The sequence below is a fragment of the Amaranthus tricolor genome, chromosome 10, assembly GCF_026212465.1.
Source record: "Amaranthus tricolor cultivar Red isolate AtriRed21 chromosome 10, ASM2621246v1, whole genome shotgun sequence".
NCBI lineage: Eukaryota > Viridiplantae > Streptophyta > Magnoliopsida > Caryophyllales > Amaranthaceae > Amaranthus > Amaranthus tricolor.
Genome location: NC_080056.1, coordinates 17,174,829 through 17,193,328, shown reverse-complemented (window position 1 = coordinate 17,193,328; position 18,500 = coordinate 17,174,829). Strand labels below are relative to the sequence as shown.

At 31.2% G+C, this 18,500-nt stretch overlaps 1 protein-coding gene across 1 annotated transcript; it reads left to right on the top strand.

Annotated features, from left to right (window-relative positions):
* Positions 1-10,120: 10,120 nt before the first annotated feature.
* Positions 10,121-16,172, top strand: LOC130825847 (heavy metal-associated isoprenylated plant protein 31-like). Its single transcript, XM_057691290.1, has 3 exons — positions 10,121-10,308; positions 11,154-11,232; positions 15,676-16,172. Exons 1-3 carry the CDS (start codon positions 10,303-10,305, stop codon positions 15,999-16,001), a joined length of 411 nt encoding a protein of 136 aa, XP_057547273.1. The 5' UTR covers positions 10,121-10,302; the 3' UTR covers positions 16,002-16,172.
* Positions 16,173-18,500: the final 2,328 nt, after the last annotated feature.

Sequence of the window (18,500 nt, the reverse complement as noted above, 5' to 3'; positions counted from 1 at the left end):
TCAAAAACTTTGATAGTCTTTCATACCATTGCCTTGGAGCTTGTTTCAACCCATAAAGAGCTTTATCAAGCTTGTAGACATGATCAAGACAGGAGGCATTCTCGAAACCAGGAGGTTGTTCAACAAACACTTCTTCATCAAGAAATCCATTTAAGAAAGCACATTTCACATCCATTTTATATAACTTAAAGTTCATAAAAGCAGCAAAAGAAATTAAAATTCTAATAGCCTCTAACCTTGCTACTGGTGCAAATGTCTCAGTGTAATCAATACCTTCTTGTTGATTGTACCCTTTGACCACGAGTCTTGCCTTGTTTCTTACAATTATTCCATGCTCATCTAGCTTATTCCGAAATACCCATTTCAAACCAATTACCTTCTTGCCTTTTGGTTTGGGTTCTAAGTGCCACACTTTATTTCTTTCAAATTCATTTAATTCATCTTGCATGGCTACTATCTATTCGGAATCCTTTAGAGCTTCTTCGTGATTTTTAGGTTCAACTGATGATAGGAACGCAAAATGTGCACAAAAGTTTCTCAGTTGGGATCTGGTTTGTATTCCCTTATTCATATCACTTATAATCAAATCAAGAGGATGATAACTTTGATATTTCCAAGGTCTGGGCACAAATTCTCTTGAGGGAACAGTAGCATGTTCCTGTTCAACATCTTGATTGACATTTTGTTCAACTACTGGATCATTTTGGTCATCTGCGGTAACAGCTGGATTGGGAACAGTCCGCTGGTCCTGTTGTGCTGGCAGTTCCTGGATTTGGTCAGTTTCTCTAGCCTCTTCTTGTATTGGCTGTTCACCTGCTGTTCCTAGATTTTGCATTTTAACTCCTTCATCATCATCTTCTAAATTTGCAAGACCTATTTTAATATTATTTGTTTCCTGTTCACTTGTTGAAAAGTTAGTTTCATCAAAAATTATGTGAATAGATTCCTCTACGCACATTGTTCTCTTATTGTAAACTCTGTAAGCTTTGCTATGTGATGAATAACCAAGAAACACTGCTTCATCACTTCTTTCATCAAATTTACCTATATTTCGTTTTCCATTCACATGAACAAAACATTTGCATCCAAACACACGAAAATAGGAAATATTGGGTTTGACACCTTTGAGCAATTCATAGGGTGTCTTAGAAGTGATTGGTCTTATTAACACACGATTCAAAATATAGCATGCAGTATTAACGGCTTCGGCCCAAAAATTTCTAGGTAGACCACTAGCAATCAATATAGTTCTAGCCATTTCTTCTAGGGTTCTATTTTTCCTTTCTACCACTCCATTTTGTTGTGGTAATCTAGGAGCGGAAAAATTGTGATTTATACCATGTTCATTGCAATAATTCATAAAGTTTGAATTTTCAAATTCTTTGCCATGATCTGATCTTATGTGAACAATTAGATTGTTGGTAGATTTTTGAGTTTTGTTAGCAAAAGAAACAAACTCATCAAAAGCTTCATCTTTGCTTACTAAAAATATAGTCCAGGTAAATCTACTATAGTCATCAACTATGACAAACACATATCTTTTGCCACTGCGGCTTTGTGTTCTCATAGGTCCACATAGATCCATATGAATTAATTCTAATGGTCTAGAGGTAGTCACCAGATACTTTGATTTAAAGGATGACCGCACATGTTTTCCTTTAGCACAAGGATCACAAATTTTATTTTTGAGGAATTTTATTGCTGGTAATCCTCTTATTAGGTCTTTTGATCTTAAGGTGTTAATCAATGAATAGCTAGCATGACCTAGACGCTTGTGCCAAAGCAGTGGGTCTTCTTCTATAACGCTTAGACATATTAGACTGGTTTTGGGAACAGTATCCAGGTCCACAACATAAGTGTTCCCTTTTCTGATTCCCTCTAGCACAGGGTCTCCTGTGTTGTTCCTAGAAATTATGCATCGTTCAGAAGTAAACTTAACAGAGTTACCTTTGTCACAAAATTGAGAAATACTTAAAAGATTGTGTTTTAAATTCTCGACTAAAAATACAAATCAATGGCATGGGAACTTGACCTTCCAACCTTTCCTTTGGCGATTATCTCACCCTTCATATGGTCAGCGAAGGTTACAGTTCCCCCATCATATGCTTCAAGTGAGAGAAATTTAGATTTGTCACTCGTCATGTGTTTGGAACACCCACTGTCGAGATACCATGAGTTGTTCCCCCTCACTTGAACCTGCAAAGCAATTTAATGGTTAGGTACAGGAACCCAGTCATCCTTGGGTTCCCTGTCGATAATACTTGAATCACATTTCTTAATCCATATGCGCTCGACATAATTTTTATTTGCTTTGATGTGCTGTTCCCTTTTTACACATTGATTTTTTAAGTGTCCAGTTTTGCCACAAAAGGAACAGATTTTACTACTAGGGAGATCAACATAGACCTTTTTCTTTTTATTATTTTTATCATAACCTATACCTTCTTTACTTTTTGGTTTAGCATTTAGAATCCTTTTGGGAACTTCATTGATTTTCCCTTTTCCTTTTAAATTAAGTTGATCTTTTAGATACTTATTTTCTCTTTCATATGATTCTAATTTTAATTTCAAGTTTTGAAATTCAGTGCTAACCATGTGAGTAGATATGTTGTTTACATCTTTACTTAATCCTAACAATTTATTTTAATTTATTTCAATATTAAGAAAAATAAATTCCTGTTTCAATTTTTCAATTGTCTCTTTTAAAACAATATTCTGATCTAGCAAATTAAAAAATCTGCTTTGTACATCTATTCTAAATCAATTTAGGTAAGACACATGATCTTTGTTTGAGTTGAGGTCTTTCTCAATTTGGAGACACTTGATATTCTGTTTATCTAATTTCTCTTGTGTCTCCAAAAGCAACTTAATTAATTTATTCTTACTGAGTTTAGAAGGATGTTTAGGAAGTGAGTTATAAGACATTACCTCCTTTTCTTTTGACTCTTCATCCTTGCTGTGATGAGATGCCATAAGGCATAGGTTTGCTGTTTCTTCTTCCACTGGAGCTTCTGTCTCAGCCTCGCTCTCAGTATCACCCCAAGCTGCAATCATTGCCTTTCTAAAATCAGTTTTGAAGTTTCCCTTCTTATATTGTCTTCCAACTTCTCTTGCTTTTCCCTTGCCCTTCTCATTTTTCTATTGAGGGCAATCCTTGATGAAGTGATCAGTGCTCCCACACTTGTGGCATTCAAAATTTGTCTTCAAGTTAGCAGTTCCCTTTTCTTTGTTGTTTCTTTGGTTTCTATATCTGCTGTTCCTGAAGAATTTTTTGAATTTACGTGCCAATATAGCAGCTTCCTCTTCACCAGCGTCTGACTCTTCACTATCATCCGCTGCCAGAGCCAGTCCTTTATTACGGGAACTGTCAGCTGTTCCCAAATGCAATTCATGAGTCATGAGGGAACCAGCCAACTCTTCCAAATTAAACTTGGTGAAATCTTTTGATTCCTGAATGGCTGTGACCTTAGCTCTCCAGCGTTCGTCTTGTGGAAGACTCCTAAGTATTTACCTAACTTGTTCATCAACGGGAATGATCTTACCAAGAGAGACTAATTCATTCGTGATATTTTTGAACCTAGTGAACATCTCTTGAATGTTATCTCTAGGTTCCATAACAAACCTTTCATATTTGGACATTAGGAGGTCAATCTTGGAGCGCTTCACTTCGCTGGTACCTTCATGGGTAACTTCTAGCAGGTCCCAAATCTGCTTGGCAGTTTTGCAACCCATAATACGATTGTGCTCATTAGGACCAAGTCCACAGTGAAGTAATTTAATAGCAAGAGCGTTCATCTCCATCTTTTGAAAATCTTCCTTTTCATATTCAGTGATTGGTTTTGGAACAGCTTCATTGTTGGAGTTGATGGTCGTCACCTCAAAATCTCCAATTTCAATGACTCTCCATACCTGGTAATTTTCGGCCTTTATAAAAATTTCCATCCTATTTTTCTAGTAGGTATAGAATTTCCCATCGCACATAGGTGGCCTTTGCGTAGAGTACCCTTCTTCCATGCGTTCGTTCATCTTCAACATCTTGCCAGGGAACAGGATACTACTCACTGGGTTTCCTGATTAAATGAGGAACAGGGCTCTGATACCAATTGTTTAAATACTCGAAGATGGTCGAATGCAACAAGAGGGGGGGTGAATTGTTGTGTATCTAACTTTACTTCGTTTTTCTTCTAATTTGCGGAATTTTAACAAACAAAATAAAACTTAAACGTAAAAAGCAAAAGATAAAAAGGAGATAAAGATTTTACGTGGAAACTTTTCTTGGCCTAATAAGAAGGAAAATCACGACCCCCCGGGATTTCAAAATTCTCACTATGTTTTAGGCAATCAATTACAATTACATAAAACAAATATGCTTCACTTGAAGCTTCTCTACTCTAGGCCTATTTCTCTTCTCTTCTTTTCTCCTTCTCTTTCTCTTCTCACGCTTCTCTATTCCCTTAGACTTTCCTTAAGTCTAATTACAATAAAAACACTCAATTACCCTTACAAGGCCAATTCTTAAGAAGATTAAAATTAAGTAGTTGCTCAAGAAAAATATAATGAATTAATTGGCATTAAAATAACTTTGAATATTTTTCTTATTTTGATCTCACCTTACGGACACTCTAAGATGGATATCGGTATAGCGTAGCATCCCTCGTTTATAAAGGGAACAGCCATCAGTGCACTCAACCCACGATTACCATGTAGTGCACTCACCCCATGACTTCCATTTACTTACTTGCTCCCAAAGAAAGTTGGGAAGTTATTGAAGATAGAGGTGGAAAATGACTGCAGTTCTCTTGTACGGTTAACAGAACATGAGTCACTAAGAAGATCTTAAATAATAGGAGACTCGTTCAAAGTAGAGAATAAATCTCTTGGGTGTCCGATTTTATAGGAGCCTTATTCAAAGTGAGGAATAAGTCTTCTCCATATTTTTAGGTGTTTTAAAAAACTTTTTGCCAATTAATAAATTAATTTAATGAAGCAACTAATTAAACTTTTAACCTTTTACATTAACCAAAAACAGAAAACGTAATTTTCGTAACTTCCAATCAATGTCTTCTTCAGACCTGTATCGTGAGGAACAGCGCACTGTCTCCATCTATATCTTTTCGTCAGGACTTTAACTCTAGGAACAGTAAACTGACTTCTAAAGCAATTGTCCAACTTCTTGGATATTTGAGACATGTACAACTTCCACGAACCAAGTCATAGGCTTCATCAACGATTAACACAATCGGATTTTTACCTATAAAACAATCTCTAAAAATATGTTTGTTTATTTTAGAAGTGAAGTCATCATCAAAACCTTAAGAGCCAACATAATGCAATATAATTCTCTGCTACTTGGACTCGTTATTTAGGCTTATGTATGGTACTACTAATTTTAGACGTCACACTGAATCTTGTCCAGCTCGTGATAATTGTGATACACGTCAAATGCTCTTAGATAAAAAAGCTAAGCCTGTTTTGAAATACAATCCTATTGAGTACAAACAAATGGTTCCTTTGGCTATCATTAGGCATGGATATAGTTACACTTTTACTGAGCATGATGGGAATAGGGATATCCATACATATTTAAATGAAAATTGTAAACCAATATGTCGAAATACAGCTAGGAATTGGACTATTAAAATTCATCAAAGGGAGAGAATACAATTAAAAACGGCATTACATGTTATCCCTGGAAAGATTTGCTTGACATCGGATATGTGGTCCTCAATTTTTGGTCAAGGATACCTTTCTTTAACAGCTCATTACATAGATGAGAATTGGAAGTTGCACAAGAAGATACTTAATTTCTGTCATGTTGCTCCTCCTCATAATGCTCAAGTGTTACATGATACTATTCATGATAATCTGAAAAAATGGGGAATACATAAGAAAATATTTTCCATTACTTTAGATAATGCTAGATGCAATGATAATATGCAAGACTTGTTGGCAGATAGTCTTTCTGTTTTTGGTAGCTTGCCATGTGATGGTGAATATTTTCATGTTCGTTGTGGTGTTTATGTGTTGAACTTGATTGTTCAAGATGGATTGAAATGTGTTAGTGATTCTTTGAGTAAAATTAGGCAATTGGTTAGACATTGGACTTCTTCAGAAGTTAGAAAAATGAAATTTGCTGAATGTGTTTCTGGAGTTGGTTTGGATTGTTCTACAGGTCTTTTGTTGGATTGTCCAACGAGGTGGAATTCTACATTCATGATGATTCAAAGGGCTTTGGTATACAAAGTTGTTTTCTCTAGGTTAGGAAGATCGGATACATCAACTTCTACTTTAACTGAGGAAGAATGGTCTAGACTTGCGAAAATTTGTGATCTACTTAGGCCATTTGACCTTATTACCAAGCAATTTTCAGGAAGGAATTATCCAACAGCAAACTTGTATTTGATGAATGTCTGGCCAATTGAGTCTCTCATATTGAGTTATTGTAATATTGAGGATGAGTCGATAAGCAATATGGCGAAGGGCATGAAGGCTAAGTTTGATAAGTAGTGGGAAACCTATAGCATGATTCTTTCCATGGCTGCAATTTTAGATCCTCGCTTAAAACTTCAATATGTGAAGTTTTGTTTTGTGCAATTAGATGGTAGAAGTGCTGAATATAAGACTGAGAAAGTGAAAGAAAGTCTCTTCAAGCTATTTGAAGAGTATTCACAAGTTGATATTTCTCCCCTTGGTTGTATTAGAGTTGGAAGCGGGAATGCAAGTCTTGCTGTAAGTTTTATTCTTAACCTTTTGATATTATGTTGTACTTAAATTTGTTATTCAATAATTATTAATAGAAGTTCTCTTGTTTTGTAGGCGTTTTCATCTTATGAGAATTCTTCTTCTCAAGGTAGAACACAACTAGATGACTACTTAGGTGAGCATAAATTGGATCCTTTGTCGGATTTGGATGTTCTTGGTTGGTGGAAGGATAATACTAAAAGGTTTCCACAAGTTGCAAGTATGGCAAGAGATTTGTTAAGCATTCAAATTACTACTGTTGCTTCCGAGTCGAGTTTTAGCTTGGGAAGTAGGATACTAACAAAATGGAGAGCTTCCTTACTACCGGAGAGTGCCGAGACTTTGGTCACAACCCGAAGTTGGCTATATGGATATGATGTTGAAAATGGTAAATTGTCTTTCTTTTTTTGCATTTTGAGAAATAAAGAGATTCATAGCTAATTAAATAGTTCGTTTTCTATTTGTGTGAAGATAACAATTCTCTTGAAGACGGTGTTGAAATTCCGATTTTGCGGGATCCAAACAAAGAACCTCAAGTTATCGGCGTAGAAGAGAGCGGAATTGAAATTCTTGAAGATAATGATTTTTAGTAAAATGTTGTCTTAGATTATCAAATAGTAGACTCTGAACAAGTTTATTAAATTGTAATTGTCATACTTTGTTGAACTAATTTTATTTTCTGTTTCATGCAACTTTTGTTATGTACTCTATATAAGTTCAATTTTATCGTAATAGGTACATACTAATATATTATCGTAATAGATACATATACATATAATATATTATCATTGACGTAAATTATTTTTTCAAAAAAGTGCAAAACCCGTTGGTTCAACCCGAACCCGACAACTTAGGGTCTTAAACAAGGTAGTCTAAACTCGAAACTGTAATTTTTTATACCCGTTCAACCCGAACCCGAAAATATTTTTATACAACCCGACCCGTCCGACCTGTTTGACAAGTCTACTATTATTACATTTTATTTATATATATCTACACACTTATACATTAATGCCTTGAACGGTAACATATACTATTATCTTATGATTATACTGCGTCTTTATTGACCTTCTGTTATTGTAAATTGCATCTATTATTAAACTATTTTGTACTTATTAATTCCATCTTTCTTAGGCTTTAACTAATTCCTATTTAATAAACTATTGTTAAGGTATTATTCTCTTTTAATTTATCTTGCAAATTTCCTAAATCATCTTGTGCTTATTTAAAATTAATGTATATTAATATAGAAGCAACTTCCTTAATTCATTGTTTACATAAAGCGACATTTTAAGCTGCTCTTTCCCGTATATCTAGAGCCGTTTTGAAAATTTTAGTAATTTTGTGTAGAATTTTTATTTTCGTCTTATTTATAGTAAATATATTTATTTATTTATTAATAAACTTAATATATTTTTTTTTATTAATTTTTTCATATACGAAAAAAAGAGAGGATCCTATACGGTTGATTACATCGCACACCCACAAATATCCCTCAGCATATACCTAAAGTAATTAGTAATTGCTATAGTTCTCTGCAAACAACTTTCACCATGAAAAAGCTACCAGCTAACTTGTCACTTGTAAGTTGTTTGTTTAGGGAAAGGCTTTAGATATTCAAAGGGAACAAAACGCAAATGATTAAATGTAAGCATTAAAACAAGGAAATGTAAAAAAGGCAGATCTTTTACTCAAAAATGTCGACCACCATTCCAACATACACAATGCGGTTTTATAGATAAAAGACAACACATTTCATTAAAAGGGTTTACACTTTGGGGCTTTCACTTTTCATACTAATAAAATATTAATATTCTTTATATAAAAAGATGGTGAAATGAAATTTTATAAATTTTGAAAACACGCGTGCAATTTTTATGTATGATAACTCTCTTTCCATATTTCAGAACCCAAGGCCATTTTATCTCGTATAAGAATTATAAATTCTGAGATTATCACTATTGTGTTACTCTAAGGTTATGTATATTTATTGTGCTAAAATAGTTATTTATAATTTTAAAGTAATTAATTAGAGAAATGAATATAAATTATTTGTATTTATCTCATAGTCAGACAGTCTCGCATATAATGAGTTGATTTTGAATAACTTTTAATTTTGTTTAAATATGTTAAAACTTAAATCTTTCATTATTTCTTTTTAATGTTTATATTTAAAAATATTAACTAAAACATTAAAGAGTAGTCTTATCTAAATGAAATACTAACTTTTTGTAAAGAGAGGATAAGTAATATTTTATTCAGTAATATTAACTGTTTAGTAAAGAATTACGGAATATATATATATATATATATATATATATATATATATATATATATATATATATATATATATATATATTCTAAAATTAATAATAGTTATAACATGCTAAATTACACATATTTTAAGCTTGAACATGTTTGCTGACTTTATAAGTTCAATCTAAAGCTACTTAATGGGGCGGGTTTGCCCATTGGAGTGTGGGCTTGAATATATTTAGCAGGTTATTATCAAAGTGGGTTGTAAATGGGGCGGGTCGTTGATACTTTTTATTAAATAGGGTCAATAGCAAGTCAATAATACATTCTTAAATGAGTTAAATATCAATCAACTTAATCTATTTTGAAAAACTTTTCAATATATGAAAAAAAAAGTATTTTTAGTTTCATCAACTTGATTTTTTCTTTACTTTTCTGTATTTATTACTATATCATAAAAATAATAGTACTTTAAAAGTGGATGATAATCATATCATACATACTAATAAAAATTCTGAAAAATAACAAATGTTATTTTTTTGAAACCTTGACAAATGGAATTATTTTAGTGGATGATATTTGATTACATGAAAATATTTAACTAATTTAGAATTTGATTTTTTTAAAAATTAAAGATAAATTAGGTAAAGTATTTATATAATTTTATTATAGCAATTCTATATATCTAACATAGAATTTGATATATTTAGTTGAATTAAATAGTGATGTATTTGATAAATAATTTTTAAAAATTAATATTTAATTTTGCTTTAAAAAATTCTTGTGTTATTCTTTAAAGTTATATGTTATTATATATTATACTTCACACTCATAAATTAATGCATTGCACGAGTTTTTATATTAGTGTTAAAATTATAATAGTAGTATTATAATGTTATAATATCAATTAGTTAGTTAAAATAACAATTATGAAGAATGATTCGCTAATGACCCGCATTAAAAAAATATTTGACTTGCGACCCTCGCACGACCAGCATGACTCGTGACCCGCCCATTACCCGTAAAAACATTTGATGATTCACATTCGACTCATCCCACATCCGCATCCGGTTTAACCCGCGCAACTACCAGGTCTAGTTGTAATAAGTTCTTAGAATTGACCAACCACCTCCATAAATTCAACCTTATTCTTGGCCTATAAACTAGCTATCTTTTTGCCCTCGTTCTTTCCCATTCTAAGTCCCTTCAGAGAGACATAAATATACTATACACATTAATTACCCTCAAAGGATTAGTGTTTTCTTTGTCTTTCTTCCTTAACATTTGGAACAAGTTTGGATAGACATGTCTGTAAGTCATTAATCTTATCTCTTTCTCTCTCATTTTTGCATGTAAGTTCTTTGGTTGATTAAGAGGCGAATTTAAAATAATAGTTTAAGATGATTAAACAATTCGATGTTAACACTGCTTTAATTAATGGGTAATTCCACTAAGTATGAGATTTTGGGTTTTTCATGTGCAATCAAAACTTTTAAAAAATTCACGTGGTACCCTTTAGGTTTACGAAATTACCTTGATCTTTTTGCACGTAAAACGTTAGTAAACGTTAATTTCGAAGCATTAAAAGCTGTTGTACGCCACCATTTTAAATGTCATCAGTTTTAAGTTTTTTCCCCAAAACATAAATCCTAACTCTACAATTTTTCAAATAACTTCATTGTTGAGTTTAAGAGAAAAAATTTTTATTGGAGTTGAAACACATAAGCAAATTTTTAAAGTGATTATATCAGTAGTATTTTGTTTCAGTTTTAACTATAGATAGATTATATATTCTTGTCCTCATAATGAAATTGCTTTATTACTATTTTGTAAATACAATTTTTCAAAATATTTATCATTTTATTGGGACGTTAAAGTTAATGAAATTTGCACTCTTTCAATGTTAGTTTTTATTTTTTTTTATTTTTTTATATTTAAGTTTTGTGATATATTTTTGTGGAAATCATCAAATTAATTATAAAACAATGACATAATAAACATAATAATAGAATAATATACTACACGAGAAACATGTCACTTGATTATCTTGATTGGAAAAATATATCGTAGATTTTCATTTTTGAAAAACTATATTTATCTTCTTTAAATTCTTATTTTCCATTTTCTCATAATCCTTTTTTATTTTTTTTGCTTAGATGGTGGAGGTTTTAGTGCCAAACCTTGATTGTGAAGGTTGTGCATCCAAATTGAAGAGAGCTCTCTACAAGCTCAAAGGTATCTCCTATTTAATACTATCTTCGGTTCTATTTACTTGCTACATTTTTTCTAATTGCTTTCTATCTGAGGCATAAATAATTTTATAACAGAAAAGTTCAAAATATAGAAATTTGATTTATATATTATTCATTATTTGTTCAAAATATAGAAACACAATAACATGTGAATTTAAAACGAGAATTTATTGTATATAAATAATGTAAAGATAAATACTTTATTCTTTCTCGTATTGACGTACTTTTATCTTTAATTCATCATAGATCTTCTTAAGAACATGAACATGAATGAGAAAATATATAATTTGAACATAAAATTAAACGTTTTAAGGTGAACCCTTCAGTATAGTAGGGGCCAGTTGCATTTCTCTTACAGATTACAAGCTGGCCAGTTAGCTAGAGCCATACAGCTTTATTTTGTTGGCCATCCCTTAATTTGTTACTCACAAATTGATTAATCAACGCAATCTTTTAATTCAATTGTCGAAGAACTTACTTCAAAGCTTTCTTCATATCAAACCATATTTTATGAGCTAAAGGAGATTTAAAATTTCAATTCAGTTCATATTTACATGAAGTTCTAAATTAGTGATACTTTCAAATTCGTTGAAGTATTAATGTTACATAATAATGAATGCAAGTAATGTTGTATGTCATTTACTTCTTTGAATTTATGGAATGAACCCATTTAAAAGTATAAACTTAAAGTTACACTATGTTTAAATAACAAATTAAGAGATAAAAGTAAAAAAGGAAAGAGAATTAAATGAAAGAAAGGAAGAAAAAGGAGCTCCAGGGATAAAAAGGGAGCATGCATCTTATTTATTTTGAAAGGGAAGAGAAGAGAAAATGAAGGAAAAAAAAAGTATTTTCCTTCTAAATATTTGTATTTAGGAGATATTGTATTTTTAATAAAATTTATCTTTATTTTCTCTTCAAAACCTTTTCCTCCAAATTCCTCTCATTTTTTTTTGTTATCCAAACAAAAGACCCTCCATTCTTTTAAATATCTTGCCCTTTTTTTCCTCTATTTCTCTTTATCCAAAGACTATTTACATTTCATATTTGACAAAAATCACTTAAAACAAACCAAAATATCAAGAAAGATTAAAATCAAAGGAAAAAATTTACATCATCCAGTTGTCCCATTTCCTTAATAACTAAGTAATCTCTTTAATTTGTTTTTATAATCTACCTCCTCTCTTAATCAAGAATAGAAGAGCTATCTTAAAAAACCTGTATAAATTTCATATATTACTCTTAAAAAAAATTTTGTATGCGGCTGTCTTACATGTGACCCAAAATATTTTATACTTGCCGATTCATGTCTTAAAATACCTATTTTAAGATTTAACAAGTAAAATCTAACACTTAAAACTCTACTCAAAGCCTCAATCTATCTTCTCTAGAGGCTTAATTTAATTTGTTTAGCTATCGACTTTTAAAATACCTATTCCACCTCTTAAAATGCCACTTTTAAATTTTAAAACCCTTACTCCAACCCTTGATTTGTATTTTTGCTTACAAACTCCAATTGTATAATATTCATTTCAAGACTTAAAATGGCAATTCCAATGTTTTAAAGTTTGTCAAATCCAAGCTTTAAATTGCCTATTTTAAGGTTCAAAATAACCAATTCATGCTTTAAAGTGGCAACTTCAAAATTATAGGTTGGACCTGTGAGTGGTGTCACATATGCGACCGTCAAACAGAAGATTTGCTGTTACTCCTAAGTCCTAATTAAGTCCTAACAGCCCATTTGGTATCCAGTAACAAATTCTGGGAATGATAATGGAGAAAATATTAAGTGATTGGACTGAATCTTCCACATATGCAGATATTAGAATGAATTTTGTCCACATTTTTTTGTGCACAATTTTTCATCATCACTTAAAATCATATGTTCAAGTGAAAATATATTAGAATAAATTTTATAAAGAAAATCAAATTACTGAAAAAGAATAAGTATGGTCATTAAGTCTTAAGAGAAAAGTATTAAGTGACTGGACTGACCCTTCCACATATGCAGATGTGCCCTAAGATATCAACATTTTACATGTTCCTTCTTATCATATTGTTCCTCAACACCTAATTTCATTTTTTATTTTATAATATTTATTTTTGAATTAGTAAAAAGGTGGTAACATAATCACATTTTACTCCATTATTCACTATAAAATAATAATATGTTGATAAATGGTTGTTCTCAAATAATTGATCAGCATGCAACAGCTAGTTTATTCATTGACACTAGTCCAACTTTATGAAATCTTTCAAAAAGGAAAGCAACTAATATTTTATTCCCATTCAAGCTAATATAAATATAAATAAATAATAATTGATTGTATTCATTATAATGTGGGGTTGACAAAGCCCAGATTTTGAGTTAGGGGTTAAATTGCAAATAATTAGCAAATTAATTTTAAAATCATATAGATCGAAATAAATTTAAATCCTGGTAAAAATTATTTTTAACCAATGGACTTGAAATTTTCTTATAATTACCTCTTTTGATAAAGAAACTAAGTGTTTTTAACTCTAGATATTTGCCTACTAAGCCTTCAAAAAAAAATTAAAATTAAGATAGAAAAATATAAATACACATACTAAATGGATGAATGCGAAATTATGAAAGATAAAGAGTAATGATATCATAATATAAATTTATTAGTCTATTAAAAATAATATTTCAAATTTAGATTTGATCCCTTAACTTTAGATTACAAATATGTTACCCCAATCATTGAGCTATAGTAATTTTTATTATATTTATGCACTCTTTAAATTATACTCCATATCATATTAGTAAGGGTTGCAAATGATCGCATTTTCGGCAAGGGAGGTCGGGCCTCCCCCGGCCCCCGATGTGGCATCGCCCATGGTACTTGGTCTATTTCGTAAATTAAATACAATCGTACTCTTTCTAATCACCCTAAGTGTCTATTTTTTTATCAGGTCAAGTTTTTCTAAATGTTTCATTTCTATTTTGATATGTAAATTTTCAATTTATTTGTATTAAACATAATTTTTTTTATATCTTTATACTTATTAATCCTACTTTACCCGACCACTATCAAAATTTTAACACACTACCCTATTTCTTTTTCACATATAATCCCATTTAACCACCTAAAAGTTTTGAAAAGTCAAATAGAACAATTAAAATGAATAGGAAAGAGTATTATATAATTACTTCTCCCTCCAATAGAATTAGCCATTATTACAATCTTAAATGAACTAGAATGCACGTACATGCACATAGTTCTAAAATATCTAATATGATCATTATTTTTCTTTTGATATTGCATGCACTAAACTAAAAATAATTAAGGTGAGCATGAAAAACCAACCAACAATAAGCCTAGAATCAATCATATTGTTGGATGCTTTGGATGTTATAAAGTTGATATGTCATTGACTAATTAGATATATTTGTATAGTGTGGTAACTGTTTTTGCTCTATAATCATTCATGTCGTAAATTTAAGTTGAGAGAATACTATAGCTTCATGTACTGCATGTTACAAAGGTGCCTTCTCATATAAATCACGTTACACTTTTACACTGCTTTTATAAGGCTTGGGTCTAACCTTTTGAAATCATTGGATTATACTCTGCCTATCAAATAGTGTATGTTTACATCATACTTAAGCCCACATGCTTCACTTGGAAAGATGGTGGACCCTAATGTTCACTACCCATATTCGTGCAAGTTTTATGATTTAGGCACTTTGACCTAAAAGTAATAAGTAGATAAAAGTGAATCATAAAATACTGTGAGATTATTTTTATTAGATTGGTTCATTATGTATTTATAGTCTTAAATTGATTACTTATAATCTTAAAGTGATTATCTACAATCTTAAAATGCTCAATTATAACCTTAAAATAATTAATTACAGTTTTAAAGTTACCATTTTCCATCATGTTAATGTGATCACTTATAACCTTAAAATGATAACTTATAATCTAAAATACCATTTTTTATAGTCTTAAAGCGAATACTTATAATCTTTAAGTGATTACGTATAATCTTAAGTGATCAAGAAATAGGCTAATTATATTAGCATGTGTCATGTTGAGACAATTTCATACAAAACTTGCTGATAAAAAATAAGCAACTCTTGTATGAGAACTTCTCAAAGTCAGAAATATTGATATAAGAAGTTAAAGTTTAAAAAGAAATGTGTTAATACAAAAATTTTCACTATAAGACGCTTTATAATGTGAATTTGTGAAATAACGTATTTTTTTTTTATTACATATAAATTGCTATATTTTCATCTTCAATCTAACTTGGATTAGATGAAAGATATATAATTAGACTTGAAGATGCTAAATGGGTTAGGCTAATCTTAACAAATAACTAAATAAAGAACTTGGGTCCGTTCACTATTATTTTTTCCTTTTTGTTTTCTAAAAATTTAAATTTTGTGTTTTTACAGGAGTGGAGGATATAGAAATCGACATGGACATCCAAAAAGTGATAGTCAAAGGGTATAGACTAGATGATAAGAAAGTAATGAAGGCAATCAAAAGAGCAGGCAAAGCAGCAGAACCATGGCCATTTCCTTCACATTCTCATTATACTTCATTTTACAAGTATCCTTCCTACATCACAAACCATTACTATGACACTTCCAACGGTGCCGGCCCGACCGTGCACGCTTTTTTCCATACTCCGGCAGTTTACTCTGTGGCCGTTGCTTCCGATGAGGCTGTAGCTTCAATTTTTAGTGATGATAATCCTCATGCTTGTAGTATAATGTGATGACTTAATTTATAAGTCATGGATTGGTTGTTGGTCTTAATTTGCATATTTTAGATCGAGTTTTTGTTATATGATTGGATTGTATTGTTTGACTATTTTGTCTATTAGGATTTATGAACATATGATCATCAATTTTTTATTTAGTACTTGAAGAATCAATTAACGGATAGAAATACTCTAGAAGAGGGGATTGAAATAGAGTATGATGAACTTTTGTAAAACTAATTAGATTCTTGACTGAAGCAATTAAGGGAGTTTGAAATTTAAAACTGAAACTGTTTGTGAAATAAAGCAAAGTAAGGACTCTAACAATTAGAATGGACGATAGGACAAAATAAGAATAGAAATGTAGACTATAATAAAGAACGTAAATAAATTAAGCAGTTTAACCGCTCAAAATGACCTAGTTCTCCATCTTGAGTTCTTATCACACTTAGGCTTTTGGCAAAATCTTTTTATTTACTTTCACTAAGAGTTTTAGAGTACAAGAGTTAGAAAATTGTCACACTTATCTTCCAAATAACCCATAGCCCTATACTACCAACTAGACATTTAATGAGTATAACTCAGAAACAATACAAATAAGAGTTATACTATAAAAAATAAAATCACTCTCTAAAAATACGAGACGACCTAAGAACTCACAAGGATAAAAGGTCTTCTTGGATGCTAGCAGAAAGAGCACTTTTGATGAGGATTCTATGAAGACTTGAAGACTTTAGAATATAACAGTTGTAGGGTATTGGCTTGTCACTTCAAGCTCCAAACTTTTGTATTTATATTGACACTAGTTCTCTAACTGCAACTTTATGAATATATCTTGGTCAGGGTGTCAAATTCAATAGCTCTAATCCTCACGTCTAAAGATAGTTTTTTGCATTACTTGTTTATATAGAGGTGAGTAATTTGTTTGAATATTGGTGAATTTTATTCAAAGAAACTAAAGGAACATCATATGACATCGTCAACATAAAAATCCCGTGGGAAAAAAAGCCATTGATAAACATAGAATGTGATGGCTCCGTTTAACAGACTCGATACACCTAAAAGTGGACTAAGCCACACAAAAGGGCCAGGCCCAAAGACAATTCATGCAAAATAGTAAATCAAAACATTTGATATCGTTAAGCTTTAAAATTTGCAAGGAGATAATCATTTAGGAGAGCATAATCTATAATATGGAAAGAGAAAAGTAGTCTATCAATCAATTAAGCCAATCGTTGGTTTGATTTTCACTTACATAGAGATTGCCATATAGAACCAACACAGGTCTTACAAAGAAATGAAATTGCTTTTTATCAAATTGTATAATGAAGAGCACATTATCTGTTCCTTTCAAGCATGAATTTTAAGATATTCTAAGTAAGATTAATTTGCTCACAATATCAAGGAGCAAACATCACGACTACTTCGAGTAGTCTATATGTAAGTCCAAATTAAACAAGTGAAATTAATTAGAATACCAGACAATACTAAACATGTTACTCTAGAATATAACATAGCAAAATAATAATGATGATAAAAAAATTCTAACTATATAGTTTGACAAAAATGAACATCTGAAAATGTTTGCCAAAACCGTTACGATGCTAAGAACGATACAAACAACAATGAACAAAATAACGTTTGACAATGTAAACTAAAAAGAGACACAAGGATTTAAAGAGGTTCACCCAATGATGGCTACGTCCTCCATGGTGTGTAGTTTCTGTTTATATTATATCAAGAATGTATAAACAACACTTACAAATGAAGAATTACAAATGAGTAAAAGATAAAAACAAAAGACTATGTGTTTGGCTTAGAGGTTGTGTTTAATGTGTTTGATGTGTAAGTATGAGAGCTCTATATATAGTACTAGGTACATGAATGTCAATAGCTCACTTGAATATAGTATTAATATAGAGTAATGAATAATATGAAATAACTCCAAGAACTTGAAAGGTCGAAAATCAGCATTCCATTCACATCAGAAGATCCGCTCGACCGAAACAGGGAGCTCGCTCGGTCGAGCGAGCATCAGCTGCATTCTGGAGCATTCTGTCCGACCGCTCGACCTACCAATAAGGCTCGCTCGGTCGAGTGGGTAGGTCGAGCGACCTCTCTGCTTCCTCTGACAGAATTCTGATCGAGCTACCATAAAACAAATTCTTTCTACTTTTTCATTAATCTTCATTAACACCAATAATTTCCATGATTACTCTCCACATAATTACACCCTTTTGGATTCCACAAACCAAGAGTCACACACATGAATACACACTTTAAATGTGCACTCAAGTCACACATACCATTCATAACAACATCTTAACGACTTCGTCTCCATCATATAAAACTATTTTATTTAAGAAGTCAAGCCAACAATCTCGAGACAAAATTTGAAAGAGAATCAAAGTGTTTAGTTTTATAAGGAAGGTTCTAAGCCTTAGTATTCTCAAGAGTCAAAAATTATTATCATTTAAATCAACAAATCTTGCAGAAAATCAGTTAGAGCAATGT